The 16,950-nt window shown below is 46.5% G+C and overlaps 1 protein-coding gene across 2 annotated transcripts in view; it reads right to left on the bottom strand.

Moving 5' to 3' along the window:
* ANO10 (anoctamin 10) overlaps positions 1-16,950 on the bottom strand; it is a 218,382-nt gene that overhangs the window by 194,749 nt on the left and 6,683 nt on the right. For both annotated transcript variants that reach the window (XM_066585244.1, XM_066585245.1), the window contains exons 3-4: positions 6,895-7,077; positions 1,097-1,231 (exon numbers count right to left, since the gene is read on the bottom strand). In XM_066585244.1, coding sequence (XP_066441341.1) covers positions 1,097-1,231; positions 6,895-7,077 — 318 coding nt within the window. The remainder of the gene's footprint in view (positions 1-1,096; positions 1,232-6,894; positions 7,078-16,950) is intronic.

A 16,950-nucleotide genomic window follows, 5' to 3' on the forward strand; every position in this document is an offset into this window, starting at 1 on the left:
CTGACCTCTGTATGTATATACTGAGGAGAATCTAACTGACCTCTGTGTGTATATACTGAAAGGCTGTAAGGTACATAAGGAAGCGGCCATGGACTGCAGGAATGCAGCAGACGATTATTGCCCTGGTCGTTAAACACCAACGCTCCCGCGGGGCTTTGAACGGTTATCGTCCCATGTAAAAGCATGCAGAAACTGAATGACTGGCCGAGAATCGTCCAGTTGTTTAGGTTTAAGCAGCTTAAAATCCCGAACAATGATCGTTCAGTGTAAACAGCAGCTGTTCAGTACTGATCGGCTGCTGCTTACAGTGAACGGAGAGCGCTCTCCTCCAGCTGGCCGGGCTGTGAGCGATCAGCAATACTTGCTCCTGTGTAAAGTTCTGTCCTCTTTTCAGAAAGTGGTGAGAAAAGGTTAAAAAAAAAAAGCTGCATGTTTAGGCGCACAAGATAATGTGCAGCGAAATGTGTGACTCTTACTGTACATGCAGAAACATGGCGTAACCTGCTTATTAAATGCAGGCATGTTTTAACCCTCGTGTCACCATATTTCTGAGGTCTACTTTTAAGGTGTTTTTACACAGAAGGATTATCCGTTTGGATTCCCGCAATCCGGTGAAAATCTGAATGATCATCGCTCCATGTAAATGCATGCAGCGACTGAACAACCAATGATAAGCGGTTCACTTCGCGTTTGTCGTTCAGTTTCTGCATGCAGACGTATCGTTGCGTGTAAACAGAACAGATCGTCCCGGCCGCCCTCACATTCACAGTAAGCAGGCAGTCGTTCACTCTCTGGGATTAGAACATGTAAATTCTGGAAGGATCACAAACTGCTTTAATTTAACTGGCGTCCCCAAATCTTGCAAAATAAACAGAGTTTTCTGCTCAATTTTCATCCGATAAATAAAATGTAGCATTTTTGCCCCTAATGTATCCATTTCTTGCTAACTTTAAAAGTAAGTATTGATTTCTTGCTCACACCTTGCCGCCGGTGTACTGCGCCCCGGCTCCGCGGCCTCCTCAGACCTGTTCATCAAGAGGTTCTCCCGTTTCATGTAAGATTAGTTGGATCGAAGAGGACTATAAAACGCACTTACCTATTGATTTTCCAGGATAAAGCTTGGACTGCGGATAACCAGGAATACTTGTCTCATCCTGAGCCCGAAGATTGTCGAGCTCATGTTTAATGATATGCTGACAATCAGCCATGCTGAGGAAATCTTCTCCATCTCCTGCAGGTTAACAAAAAGAGAAAAAAATTAGAAAACACTACCCATGGCTCCTGCATAGTAGGTGTAGTCTGTACGTGTATAGCCTGGACTAGCAATTCCCAGCCGGGGGAGGCACTGCGACGCCTCGCCTGCGATGCCTCAGCATCTTGTCGCTTGTCTTCTGCTTCCCCCACTCGGAGCGGAAGGTGATCACTCAATGTTTGAGCAATCCCCTTGCGGTGTAAATGCACACAACGATTATCGCTCAAAAGACATCTTTTAAACGATAATCGTTGTGTCTAAAAGGGCCTTTGGAGTGGCACAAGGTAGTGACAGGCAGGCGTATCAGTGACGTGTCTCCTGTGTGTATCTGTGCAGTAGTTCGGGAGAAACTTGAATTTTATTAGTAGCAGCAGCACACAGAGGACTACAGGAAGTGGTCCTAGATATTTAATGCCCACCCCACCCTCCAGCCATTGATTGGCAGCTGTCTCTCTATGCACAGTAATAGGCTGAGAGCAGTCAATCAGTGCCAGGAGAGCTGGGTGGGCATGGTTTCCTACAGTGCTCTGTGTGTGGCTGATACTAATAAAATGTAAGCCTCTCCCAAACTACTGCACAGATGCACACAGCAGACATATTACTGCAGTCAGCGTGCCTGTCACTACCTTGTGCTCTGAAAAAATGGTGAGAGTCTTTTTAATGGGGTTTTCCAGGCTATTTCCATTGATGACCTATTCTCAGCTATGATTAACTGATTTTAGTGAGAGATGCACATCCAATTACTTCCATTTTTCCCCAAAAATAAGACACTGCCTTATATCAAATTCTCCCCAAAAGAGGCAGAGTGTCTTATTTGTGGCGGGTGTCTTATGGTTCAAAAAAGTTTTTATTTGGTCTGCCATGAAAATGAACACAGAGATGTGAAAGCAAATCCTCGAATAAACAATGTTAACACACTTAAAGACTGCTCTCATCCTTCAGTTTACATTCTCTATCTCTAAGGCCTCCTTCCCACGAACGGATTTCCGCCGCGTAATTCGCGGCGAAAATCCGCTGCGTTGCCCGCAGCTATTAGGTTCTATTGAACCTAATAGCACAATGCTCACGATGCGTAATTCCACCGCGGAATTACGCACCGCGATTTCTCCCGTCCTCACCCGCAGCATGCTCTATTTTCTGCGGGTGAGGACGGGCTGTACGCACTGACGGCTTCCATTGCAGTCAATGGAAGCCGTCCGTTCACGCTATCTCCCGCTGTAACCAGCGGGAGATAGCGTGAAAAAACGCTTTCCCGCCCACCGCCGCGCGTCATATGACGCCATATGACGCGGCCGGCCGCGTCACGTGACACGGCCGGCCGCGTCACGTGACACGCTCGGTGACGCGGCGGCGGTGGGCGGTGACGCGGCGGCGGTGGGCGGGGAAGCGATTTCACGCTATCTCCCGCAGGTAAGTATAGGGGCTCTGGGGGGCGCCGTGACGGGCTTCACAGCGTAATATTACGCGGCGGAGCCTGTCACGCTCGTGGGAAGGAGGCCTAAGGCAGTTTCTTTTAACTATGTAAACGGTTCTAGTTTAACACTTGTGGGCCTCATCAGGCTTATATTAATTAATAGAGTAGAGAGAGAGAGAGAAAGAAAAGGAAGAGAAAAAAAGTATATGGACAGATGAACAAAGTTATGAGTAGTTAGGGTACGGGCACACGAGTACCCCCAAAGAAAGAAGAAAACAGAGAAAAAAAGAGAAGGGGAAGGATATGAGGGGGGGGGGGGCAGCCCCCAGCCTTTGAGCGAAAATATGAAGAGACAATGGCAAGTTGTGGGTGAGGTGGGTAATGATCCACTCTCCAGCCATACACTCAGGTCCGTGGAAGCACGGAACTGGTTCCAGATCGTCCACATAGAGGCACATTTGTTGTATCTCAGTTCGTCTTCTGCGCAGAGTTCCTCCATGTATTTTAAGTGATCCATCTACAGTTCCTCGGAATTATTAGGCGCATGGCTGGTATGAAGATTCTGAGCAGAGAGCCCTTTATGCAGGTTATTGAGCCTGGGAACAGCAGTGCTATTTCTGGGGTGAGTGTGATTTTGTTTCTGCATACTAAGGAGTACAAGGTGTTGACCTCCTCCCAGAGGGGACGAATCAGAGGACAGGACCACCACAAGTGGACAAGTGAACCGATCCCTGAAAGACATCTCCAACATGTATCCGAGTACTGGGGGACCATCCTGGCCAACCTCACCAGGGTCCAATACCATCTTATCGATATTTTGTAATTTAATTCTTGCATTTTGCTGGATACGTTCATTTTATGGGTCAGAATGTACGACTTCGTCCAAGGCTCCTCTGGAGGTGAGATACAGAGATCTCTCTCCCATTCCCTCACTAAGTCTCTACTACTATTGCGCGTGTCCTCCTCCACAAACATTCGGTACAGCACTGATACCTTTTGTTGTTCTGAGAGGGCCGAGACGCACAGCCTCTCGAAGGGTGTGATAGGACGCCTCATCAGATGTGTGTCCCCTAGAGCCCCGACATAATGGCGCAGCTGTAGGTACTGAAACCACGCTCTGGTTGGGGGGTTGATCTCCCAGTAGCTCATGTAATGTTTTAAATCCATCGCCTGAGATTATATCCCGAGCCCTGGGGATCGTGTCTGAAATAATGTTCGTCACGGGACAACCCTTTACGAAGTTAGGGATATCCAGGTTTCCCACTAAGGGAGTGAGCGGGCCCGGTCTTAAGGTCAGTCCCAGTTTAGTCGCCGAACCTATCCATGCCGACACCATGTCTTCCAGAAATGGAGACAGTCCCAAGCCCCTATGCTTTCCTCTACCTGGTATCAAAATAAGGCCAAGACAACCAAAAGGAGCCGAGTCCTGCTCCATCTCTACCCATAGTTTCTGTGATCTACCGTGGAACAGCTCCAGGATCAGTCTGGTCAGAGACGCCCTGTAGTAAAGGGAAACGTTTGGGACACTCATACCTCCCAAATCCCTAGGGCCAGTGAGAGCCTTCCAATTACGCCTGGGCCTATTGTCCCCCCAGATAAAATTCAGTATGGATTTCCTAATCCGTAATAAGAAAGATCTGGGCAAACCTATAGGAAATGTCTGAAGAATATATAGAAAGTTTGGCAAGATGTTCATTTTTACTGCACTTATTCTGCCAAACCATGACATGGGCACAGACCTCCATGTATTGAAGTCTGCCTCCAGCATGGACAAGAGCGGCTTATAGTTTTTCATGAAAAGTCTGTCCAGATTTTTTGTGATCGTTACCCAAAGATATGTGATCTCTTTGCGATTCCACTTAAACAGAAGGATGGGCTTTAGGGCATCGACCTCTGAGTCTGGCAAGGTGATATTGAGAATTACCGACTAACTAAGATTTACTTTGAAATTTTGAGAGTCCCGAAGCGTTTGAACTCCGCTAGAATGTTAGGGAGGGCAATTCTGGGATTTGTGATGTATAATAATAAGTCGTCTGGTTATAGGGCCACTTTATATTCTTTGCTGCCCACCCTCACACCGCCGATGTTAGTGTTTGCGCGGAGAGCGTTCGCCAGGGTCTCCATTACCAGTATATACAGGAAGCGAGACAGGGGACAGCCTTGCCTTGTGCCATTACGTGTTTGTATGGGTGACGAGAGCTGACCATTGACCCGGACACGTGCGGATGGATCCTGGTATAAAGCCATTATCCAGCTCCTGAATCTAGGGCCAAGGCCCATGCGTCCCAGAACTGCCTCCAGGAATCCCCAGCTCACCCTATCAAACGCCTTCTCTGCGTCTACTGAGAGAAGACACAGGGGATCCCTGGAGCTATGCGCCCGAGACATAAGGAAGAGTGTTTTTATTGTGTTGTCCCCTGCCTCCCTCCCCGGGACAAAGCCCACTTGAAATATTGACGGGATGTGAGATGGGAGACGCGTAGCCAGGATTTTTGCGAAAATCTTAGTGTCTATGTTTAATAGAGAAATCAGCCTGTAACTACCGCAGGTCGAGGGGTCTTTCCCTGGCTTAGGTATTACTGTAATCACTGCCTGTAACGCTTGGGTTGGGAAGGGGCATGAGCCAGAGACAGAGTTGAAAGCATTGAGTAACAGGGGCGGCTAGATGCTCTCTGAGAAGCTTATAAAAGCGGGGCCTGTAGCCATCTGGCCCTGAGCTTTTCCCAATTTTGAGGGATTCAATTGCCTCCTTCACTTCTTGTAGGGAAAAATCCCCCTCGAGTGCACTCTGATCTGATTCTGTGATCCGTTTGGGAGCAAAGTTATGTAAATAATTGTCCCTTTCCTGTATTGACTCCGCTCTCTGGTCCCCATGTCCGTCCGGCAGGTTATATAGGTCATGGTAGTATTTATGGAAGCCATTTGTTATTTTTGTGTTTGTGTTGACCATCCCCTCTTCAGGCGTATTAATGGCAAAGATATATGTCTGTGGTGACTGTGGGTTTAAGGTTCTGGCTAAACCCCTGCCGCATGTGTTCCCGTACTCGTAAAATCTTCCTCTAGCTCTGTCTCTCCGGCAAAGCAAGGCCTGGTCTAACAGCTGAGGGATTTGGTTTCACATTGTGGAGATTTCTGCTGCCCTAGTATTTGATGGGATCGCTTTGTTTGTGTTCTCTAGTTGGGTTAGCTGGGAGATGAGGCCCTCAAGCGTGTTGGCCCTTTCCTTCTTCAATCGTGCCCCATCGGAAATAGCGGCGGGTATCTTATAATACTCACCTAGTAGCCGGCGTTCAGGTCCCTCGCGCTGGTCTCTGTCGCTGCTGCAGGCTTCCATGTAGTCCTCAGCGGTGACAGAGCATTTCTTCCTGGGAGTTGGGCTTAAATGCCCCGCCTCCAGCAAGGGATTGTTCTAATTGGTTCATCGAGCGCTGTGTCAGCCAAACAGAGCCGGCGCTCGATGTTTGACCAATAACAGCCATTCATTGAATGACATCATTGACAACGAATCAATTAGACCAATCGCTTGCTGGCGGCGGTCTATCCAAGCCCTGCTACCAGTAAGAAATGCTCTGTCACCACTGAGGACTACATGGAAGCCCACAGCAGTGCGATAGACCCGAACACTGGCTACTAGGAGAACATTGTTTTGTGGGTTTTTTTCTCCTGTAGTGTAGCTAGGGCTTATTTTCAGGGGAAGGCTTATATTTCATGCCCCCTCCCCAAAAATCAGAGTAGGACTCGTTATTAGGGTAGGTCTTACTTTTGGGGAAACACGGTAGTGCTGCCTACTATAGAGGGGTTAGAGTCATGTGCTCCCGCTCCCTACCCTGTCCGTTTTGATGCTGACAGCCCAACCAGCTGACCGGCTGAGATCCTGAGTGGCAGACCCCAGCGATCCACTATGGATGACTTATCCTGAGAATAGGGCATCAATAGAAATAGCCTGCAAAAATCCTTTAATATATGAAGAGGATTTCAATATGGTCAAAACTGAGACCATTACTCAAGAAAAATGAGCACCAATACAAGAACTGAAAGCTGAAATTCAATAAAAAAACAAAAAAAAAAGAACACAGAACAAGCACATAATTGTGATAGAAAACACCACATTGTACGCTGCCCTCCCATCTAAGGAATGACATATAGCCGACTTTAGCACATGACTAAGGAGCAGAGGGAACATTCATGTGCTCTTGTGGCATAACTTTAGTAAGCAGTGAGAACTTACCCAGAAAGTCTTTGTACTCCGCCCGGTTGCTGTATAAGAAAGGTCTCATGGTGCCATCGTGACTCTCCTTTACAAATCCTGCAGCCTCTGCTCCAAGCAGAAGTCGCCGGGTGGAGGCGCCAACAACGTAGATATTCTCCTCCTCTTCGGAGATCACCAGTGGTTTGATCAAGAGTTGAGCACCTGATAATACAGATAAGACAGGAAGAGAGATTTAACAGAAAACAAAACACACACTTTAAAAATATAAAGGTGTAGCAGTGATTTAAGTGAAGACCCCGAGAAGAGGACCCCGGACGGCCAGCTTAATGGAACACAGAAGAGCTTATAGAAGGAGGTAGGTAGTCAGACAGCCGGTAACGCTAGATAGGAAGTAAAGAAATTCTGTCCGCTCCTCTCAGCCCGATAAACTAAACTTATAGGCCCAAGGTAGCCGACATGCCGAGTCCGGGGATGCAAGTTTTATATTTAGCTTCCAAGCTGTTCCCCGTTGTCAGATCTCAGACCTGCCACTGCAACGCACACCAAGTAGTCCTCTCCTTCTAGGCATCATGTCCATGGGCGGGTCGGATTCCGCCTGCATCAGGATCCGAACCTGCCCGTGGCCATGGACATTTTCTTACCTGTCCGGATCCTGTGCAGGTCTTCTCCGTCCCGGCTGATCATCTTTCTTCTGCATGGCGGATGCGTGCGGGCACGCCAGAAAGTGCAGTTCCTTTTTTTCTTTAAATCTCCTGCTTTCCCGTGGATCGGACAGCTTCCATTAACTTCAATGGAAGCAGTCCAAGCAGGATCCGCAGAAAATTGTTTTCCCGGACCGAAAGGTCGGCAAACCAAATCTACATGCTTTAATGTATTTGCACCTGTATTTGTGGCCTGATGTGCGGATCTCCCATGTGGATTCCACAAATCAGATCCGCCCGTGGACATTGGGCCCAAGTAGTTTGCCAGGAGCATTCAGAGGTAGGTTTGCCAGCTGACACTGAGGGAACGGCAGAGAAGGCAAGTCATAAATTTACATCCCCAGACTCGGTGGGTCACCTACCTTCAGCCCAGAAGCCCAGCTCATAGGGCACTTTGTAGCCGAGATTCCCTTTAAAGGGTATTTCTGCCTTTGAACCCAATTTGTGTTGATCGTTCATGCAGCATTTTACCGTTACGGCCGTGGACACAAGGCCTTACTTTGATAGATCTGGAGAGTTTTAAAATTGGCCATGTTTGCCCTAATTAACAACACTAATTTTCTAATTATTTGACAATATTGGGAAATCTACCCCAGTGTTTCCATATGCACTCATATAAGAAGATTGTCAATCAGGGAGTAGAACTGCCTACTGGACTTGGTTCTTCCTGCGCTCAGCGTTTTAAACGCATTCCATCATTGCAATGGATGATGCAGAGCGTTAAAGAAAAAAATAATCACTGAAAACGCACTAAAATAAACCAGACAGCGTGCGAAAAGTGCGGCATTAGAAACGCCATGCACAAACGCTCGTCTGAGAAGCCCCATTGAAATCAATGGAGGCTTTTTTAGTGGGAGGTTCAAACGCCACGTGAAATGCTGTAAAAAAACGCTGGTGTGAAAACGACCTAAGAAGCATCGGTGATATGCTTTTTTCTACTCAGGAAAGAGGGGCCCACTTCTTAATAAATTTGGCGCATCTTTCCCAAATCCGTGCAACACACACTATGAGCTGGCACAGATTGGCGCCACAATTTCCAGTAGTTTTTGGCATACATTTCAATAGATTGACGGGCTGCACGATGCCAGGTCACCACTTAGGCCGGTCTCACATGACCGGATATGAAGTGCAGACTCCGTGGTAGACGATCAGCGGTAAGATGCGGGCATTGAAAGACATGCATTTTCAAATTTTCCTTTACACTCGCGGATACGAATCGCATATTCTGCACGGAAGAAAATTAGCAGCATGCTCTATTTTATCGCGGATTCCACCAGTGTGCCTCCACGGTCGCAGGGAAGATTGTCAATCACGGAGTAGAACTGCCTACTGGACTTAGTTCTTCCTGCTCTCTGAGGTCACTTACACACCGGAGTATTCCACTGTTAAATATTTCTGCTATGCGCAAAATCTGTAGCAAAAGACGCACGTCTAAAAGGCAGATTGCGACACTAATCTGCAAAGGTCTTAACCCTTTCCAATCCACTGTCTGACCTCTGAAGACATTTATGATTTAGGGCTGTACAGCTCCGATGTTGGAAGACGTGTGTCTGGGTTCTCTTACTGTATATTGCCAGCCTCTCTGCTGTCGGAGTCTATCCAATGTGTCCCCTCATGCAGTACTGGCTTTAGCCAGCATATAGCACTGTTGTATAACGGGAGACAAAGAGTAAGCCCCCTAGGAAAACCAGGATACTAATTGGATTGGAAAGGGTTAAAGCCAGGCTCACATGAACAGATTTATTTTGCGTATTATGCGCACAATACGTGAATAGCGTGAATGAAAGTGCATTGATATTCATTTGTTCAACTCACCCTTGCTCATATTACGCATGTATAAAAAGCCCGCAGCGTGTTCTATTTTGCCGCGTATTATGTGCGTACAGCCGTATTTTTTTCTATGGGTGTATTCGGAATCACATTGCATATGTATGGCGTTTTTTAACCATATTGCTAGGAAACATGAGAAGAAAGTTTAAAAAAACCAGTAGAAACCAGGAAGCCAGTGCAGGGCAGGGGGCACAAAACGGGCAGGCATAGGCGTCCAAAAACGCAACAATACGCGAATCCCCACGGGAGTAAAACGCCGTGATTTTTACCCTACGGTCGTGTGAGCCCGGCCCAAGTCTGCCGGCAATCAAAAATCTGCATTTAGACATGGTGATTCTGACAGCAGAGTATTGCAGAGTATTGCGGTGTGTGTGACAGAACCCGAACATCTAATGACACATGGCTGCAGTGTAAGGGAAGTTCTAGGTGTGGACAGAACAGATGAGGAACATGTCACTACACGCACACCACAGGTACAATAAATTATGATAATTCATGTTGGTATAATATACAAAGATATTACTTGCGCCAGCGAACACCTAATATATGGAGCTGAATGGGTGGCATGTAATCTGATGTATGCTGGGTGTAAATTAGGAGATGGAATCACAGAATTTTCGAGCGTCTTGCTGACATGAGCAGTGGAGGACAGAGGCCTGTATATTCTGGATACACACAACCGCGGCATCGTTCCGGTATTATGGTATAGAGGGGGTCATTATCCCTGGAAGAGGAGCGGATCAACGGAAGCAGCTTATGAGCCGCAGGGCTTCGGGGATTTTCAAATTACAATCACAATATCCCTTTGGATTAAACCACAAGACTGATTTGTTTATATTATATACTGGGCGATATACCCGCGCGGCGTTATACGGTAGGCTGGGCGATATACCCGCGCGGCGTTATACGGTAGGCTGGGCGATATACCCGCGCGGCGTTATACGGTAGGCTGGGCGATATACCCGCGCGGCGTTATACGGTAGGCTGGGCGATATACCCGCGCGGCGTTATACGGTAGGCTGGGCGATATACCCGCGCGGCGTTATACGGTAGGCTGGGCGATATACCCGCGCGGCGTTATACGGTAGGCTGGGCGATATACCCGCGCGGCGTTATACGGTAGGCTGGGCGATATACCCGCGCGGCGTTATACGGTAGGCTGGGCGATATACCCGCGCGGCGTTATACGGTAGGCTGGGCGATATACCCGCGCGGCGTTATACGGTAGGCTGGGCGATATACCCGCGCGGCGTTATACGGTAGGCTGGGCGATATACCCGCGCGGCGTTATACGGTAGGCTGGGCGATATACCCGCGCGGCGTTATACGGTAGGCTGGGCGATATACCCGCGCGGCGTTATACGGTAGGCTGGGCGATATACCCGCGCGGCGTTATACGGTAGGCTGGGCGATATACCCGCGCGGCGTTATACGGTAGGCTGGGCGATATACCCGCGCGGCGTTATACGGTAGGCTGGGCGATATACCCGCGCGGCGTTATACGGTAGGCTGGGCGATATACCCGCGCGGCGTTATACGGTAGGCTGGGCGATATACCCGCGCGGCGTTATACGGTAGGCTGGGCGATATACCCGCGCGGCGTTATACGGTAGGCTGGGCGATATACCCGCGCGGCGTTATACGGTAGGCTGGGCGATATACCCGCGCGGCGTTATACGGTAGGCTGGGCGATATACCCGCGCGGCGTTATACGGTAGGCTGGGCGATATACCCGCGCGGCGTTATACGGTAGGCTGGGCGATATACCCGCGCGGCGTTATACGGTAGGCTGGGCGATATACCCGCGCGGCGTTATACGGTAGGCTGGGCGATATACCCGCGCGGCGTTATACGGTAGGCTGGGCGACATACCCGCGCGGTGTTATACGGTAGACTAGGCGACATACCCGCGCCGTGTTATACGGTAGACTAGGCGATATACCCCTGCGGTGTTATATGGTATACTAGGTGATATACCCCTGCGGTGTTATATGGTATACTAGGTGATATACCCCTGCGGTGTTATATGGTAGACTAGGTGATATAGCCCTGCGGTGTTATATGGTAGACCAGGTGATATACCCGTGTGTGGTTATATGGTATACTAGGTGATATACCGGTATGTTGTTATATGGTATACTAGGGGATTTAAAAATGCACAGCGTATATGAGTGCAGGGATTGGTTATATGCGCTCTAAGAGCAGGGATTGGTTTTGAAAATTGGGCTTTCAAAAAGATTTTATGAACAGCAGTCCTGGAATATACAAAGTGGCCCACAAAAATGAGCCCATTTTGAAAACTGGACCCCTTAACGCGAATTTTTACCCTACAGTTTTTGAATGAATCTAAGCAAAGCAGTAGGAAAAAATTAAGATTTTCGTTTTTTTGACAATCGTGTCATTTTAAAAATCATGTCAGTTTTTTTTGTACAGCACACATAAGAATGAAGACATACAACCCAAAATGGATACCCCTGTTTATCCCGTGTTCAGAAACATACCCATTGTGGCCCCAGTATTATGTCCATAACCGAAAAGAGTATCACACTTCAACTGTTTTTTTTTTTACTTTTACATGATCACCACTATCCATTGGATAACGGCGATCCCGTGACTGGGGACCACGCATAACATAGTAACATAGTTCGTTAGGCCGAATGAAGACAATGTCCATCTAGCCCAGCCTTCTAGCCTCCTGTGTTGTTGATCCAAAGGAAAGGAAAAAACCCCAAGAGCAGAAGCCAATTAGCCCTTTTGGGGGAAGAATTCCTTCCCGACTCCCTAATGGCAATCAGCCTGTTCCCTGGATCAACCCCTAATAGTTCCTTCCTGCCTGTATACCTGGATTAACAATTAACCTAAGATTTATATCCTGTAATATCCTTCCTCTCCAGAAAGACATCAAGCATAGCGACCCTCCGTCACTGCTCCAGGCTTTCTGCTACCTTTAGTACTCGGGGGCAAGGAGATTTTACATTTCCTGAGCCCTCCCCAACTTTCTGCGCTTCCCTCCGCCATTTTTCCGATGGGAGCATGCGCCAAAACTGAAGAAAGGTCCGTGGATAAAGATCCTGCTGGGACGCATCAGCAGGGGCCTTAGGTAAGCAATTTCATCCCCCCTACGGATTGGATTTCCAGGCTCTCGGCTATGTTTATTAGCCAGGAGCAGGGAGATTTTAAATTACCCCGGCAATCCGCGGCTTTTGCGAATGCGTCCGCCACTTTGGCAATGGGTGCATGCGCAGAAGCCGGGGTAAGGTCCGCCAATAAATCCAGGGGCGTTAGGTACATAATTTAAGCTTCCCTCATGGATCTAATCCGTGAGGGGAGATGAAGACAAACTTTTTTTCACTTTTCTTTTACTGGTGTAAATGGATAATGGCGATCGCGTGATTGGGGAGGTCGCATTTCACGGCCCCACATGACAGCTCCAGATTGTCTGCTACCTCCAGCAGCTGACAGCAGGGAGCTGTCATGTCCACAGCCTCCAGGGCTTTAATCCCCAGAGCGATCATATTTTTACAGCCCTGAGGTTTAAAGCCCACTTAGCCAGGACGTAACAACACTATGGGGCAGTCACTAAGGGGTTAAGTGCCATTGTCATACAGGACTAGACCTCTGTGTCAGAGGGCCCACGCCCTGCGCCCATCCCTTTTCTTCTGACTACTGAAGTTTTCCTCTGCCAAATGGCTTCTTGTAAACATGACACTTCGAAGTATTAACACATCACAAGAGATATCACCGCCATTCAGGTGAGGACATTATATATACATTAACCCATTCACGACCAAGTCCAGGGCACATCCTGCAGTTCTGGGATTCTCACTTTTTGGATTTTTCCAGTGACATATTCTACATGAGGGCTTGTTTTTTGCGGGTTGAGTTATAACTTTCAGTAGTAGCATTTAAAGTACATACAATGTAAAATGAGAGAGGAACCTCAATGACCCCTTTAGGGATTGGGGGCGTTTTTTCCACATTCACGGTAAGGTAAAAATGACATTTGTCTTTCTTTTGTGAATCAGTAGGATTACAGTAATACTTAAAAAAAAAAAGAAAAAAAAAAAAAAGTTGATGGCTTTTCATTCAATTTTTTTGACGGAACGTGCAAAAAAAAACAAAAAAAAAAAACGCAATTCTGCCATTGAGTATTTATTTTTGTTTCTGACTGCGTTCACCATGCAGGATTAATAATGTGATATTTTAATAGACTGGACCTTTACAGACGCAGCAATAGCCAGTTTTAGACTTTTTAAAATTTTCTTTTGCTGTGACGACTGGAAAAAGGGTTATTTTTTACTTTTAATTTTGTTCATTTTTATAATTAAATACATTTTTTTACCCATTTTTACTTTTGTCTTTAATCAGACCCCGTAGGGGATTTGAACATGCAATCACTTGATCGTTTATACAGTATAATGCAATACCATGATATTACATTATACTGTGTTTTAACAGGTTTTCTATTGAAGACGTGCCACAGGCACATCGTAAGAGGTTAACAATCAGGATAGCCATGGGGGCCTTCAGAAGGCCCCATGCTGCCATGATACTCTGATTGCAGCCCCACGATCTTATTGTAGGGGGGCCATTCAGGACAATTTTTTTTTTTCCGTTTCAACCATGCAGTTATTATTAAGCATTTTCTAGCTGTTATACGCACAACACGAAAACAACCCAAACTTACCCCCTCCAACAATCAGACCAAGTACATAGTTTGTTAAATGCCCCTCGGCGTCTTATGATATAGACAATGTAGCTATTTCACTGTAAGGCCCATTAAGATCCAAGAACTAGTAACACATGGCCAATAAGACTAATCGGTTCCCCTTCACAAGTTCATGAATCAAATATTTAACCATATTATGTTACACTGAGGGTAGAGCGCCTGCAGACCACGCAAGAGGAAAGGAACGGTCCGGAAGTACGGAGGGCGAGGCTGGCCTGGAGCCATCCAACCAAGGAGAACCACATTTCTTCATATTTGTTTCATCGTTTAGTATAAACAAGGCTTTCCATAGTAATCAACCAATTGATCTTATCAATAAAGTCTTTACGTGTAGGAGGCATGTCCTGTATCCATTTTTGCACAAGTGTTCGGGTTAAATAAAGTATTTTCGCCACTGCCAGCTTCAATGGATCAGAAAGTGGAAGATCCTCCACTTAACCCAAAATACATATGTAGGGTGTGGGCTCCGACTCAACCGCATATGCACCATTAATGATGTCTAATACAGCTTTCCAATACCCATTTAGCTATGGCAGTCCCAAAACACATGGATAAGATCAGGAAGCCCAGTTTTGCATCAACTACACAATGTAGAGTCTCGTCACCCTGTAGAGTGCAAGAAAGCTGGAGTTCTGTATACTCTGTGCAGAAGATATACTCGGGGAAATCTGTGAGATTCACTAAATGCAAGTTTTGGGATCCTGCCATTACCAGACTTCAATAAGTCCCAAATCCCCTTCCCACCACTGCTTGAGAGTGGAAGGGAATCAATCTAATCCTTTCATCAATAGACATTTGTACAGCTTAGAAACAAGACCAGCAGAGGATTCAGAAATACTGACCGAAATGTCCAAAAGGCAGTGATAATATTAGGTAAAGACGAATATTGCATCACCCAGGAAAAGCAGCAGATCATCGTCAGAAAGCGCTGGCTTCTCTTCCAATCCTACTCTCCGAAATCCTATCACCCCCCGGGTGTGCCCGTATATATATCGCTAGTGGTTCTATGGCAATCACGAAGAGCAGAAGATGCAGAGGGGAAACTCTGCCATATGCCCCTGCCCAACAGGAACACCAAAAGTTATCACCCTCATTCTAGGAGCCCCATGCAACAGTTTAACATGGCCGAAAAAGGACTTCCCAAATCCTATTTCAGCCAGCACTACCTTGGGAAAGGCAATGGCAAACCACCCCGCAAAAACAGTCTGCCAAGAAAATGCCACGATGTGACGTCACCTGAGGAATCGGTCATGACTCGGTGCTCGCACCAGGGGACTTTACCTACCCACAAGAATCATTACATTGCATGCTATCAAAGGCCTTGGCCACATCCAGGGAACATATCACCCGTTGTCTTGAGTTATCCACCGGTATTTGCAGATCTAAGTACCATCGGCGCAGGTTAATCTACGTAGATTTTTTAGCGGGGATGAAGCCAGTTTAATCACGATGGATAACACTGGATAATCTGGTGGTCAAGGCCCTTGTCACTATTTTAATATCTGCAGAGAGATCAGACGGTATATGGATCCGGGGAATAAGGGGGTGTTTCCTGGTTTGCGGGGATTATTATAATTTCAGCTTCCTTCATAGTCAGAGAAATGATCCTCTATCAGAGCCACCCGAAACTGTGTCAACATCTGGTAGCAAAAGTTCCCTGAATTTCTTGTACAGTTGGCAAGGGAGTCCATCTAAACCTGATGCTTTACTATGTGCAAGAGAGGTAGCCTCCTAAGATTCATCTAACGTTAGCGGTGCATAGAGAGAATGGCGATTAGATGTCCATAGGCTGGGGAGCGTAATAGTATCTAAATAAGATACAATTTGTTCTAATGACTTTAGTAACTTAGATTGATACAAAGTACTATAAAAGTTTTTGATAACATCCAAGATCTGTTCAGCCTTAGTAAAGCCCTCCCCCACTGCGGACTGTAAGGGAGGGACAAAAGACAACCCATACTGTGAGCTCGTTATAACCACCAGCTTATGTCCGGCCTGTTCCCTCTCTTCATAATGATGTTTGAGGTAGCTGAAAAAAATGTTGTTTTTTTTTACCAAATCTATACTCCTGCAGGGACTCCATAGCCGGTCTCCAGTATTGCTCATGTGTCTCATTAGGCTGGTTTATAAACTTCCACTCCGTTGCTACCGGTATTACTCTTCGGTGGAGTCTGTCTCCTAGCTGCCAGTTTTTCATTTTTATTTAACTAGCATGTTGAATTGACCCTCGGAATGCCCTAAAGTCATCCCACACTATACTAGGGCTCATTGAAGAGAAAATATTTTTTTTCCCCAATTTCGTTATTTCCTCTCCACTTTTAAAAAAATCATAAAAGATTTATTTAATCGTAAGCGTAGTCTGAGGGTTTGGTTTTTTGCGGGACGAGCTGTATTTTCCAATAGTACTATTTCATGTACTATATAATGTACTAAAAAAAGTTTATCTTGAGCTTGGCAAAGCATTTGACAAAGTATCTCATACTATATTTATTGAAAAAAAATGACCAAATATGGGATTGACAAGGCAACTGTTAGTGGATTCACAGCTGGCTGAGTGATCGTACTCAAAGAGTGGTCATAAATGGCTGCACATCCCAGTGGAAGAATGTACCAAGTGGGGTACCACAAGGCTCTGTCCTAGGCCCCGTGTTGGTCAACATTTTTATAAATTATCTGGAGAAGGGAATTGAGGGGAAACGGATCAAATTTTCAGATGACACAAAGCTTGCACAGTGGGCGGCGACTAACAGAACGTTTTTTTTTTTGTTTTTTTTTAAACTCGTTTTATTGAACAATTATGTTTTGTACAATTTA

The sequence above is a fragment of the Eleutherodactylus coqui genome, chromosome 12 (assembly GCF_035609145.1).
Source record: "Eleutherodactylus coqui strain aEleCoq1 chromosome 12, aEleCoq1.hap1, whole genome shotgun sequence".
Taxonomy (NCBI): domain Eukaryota; kingdom Metazoa; phylum Chordata; class Amphibia; order Anura; family Eleutherodactylidae; genus Eleutherodactylus; species Eleutherodactylus coqui.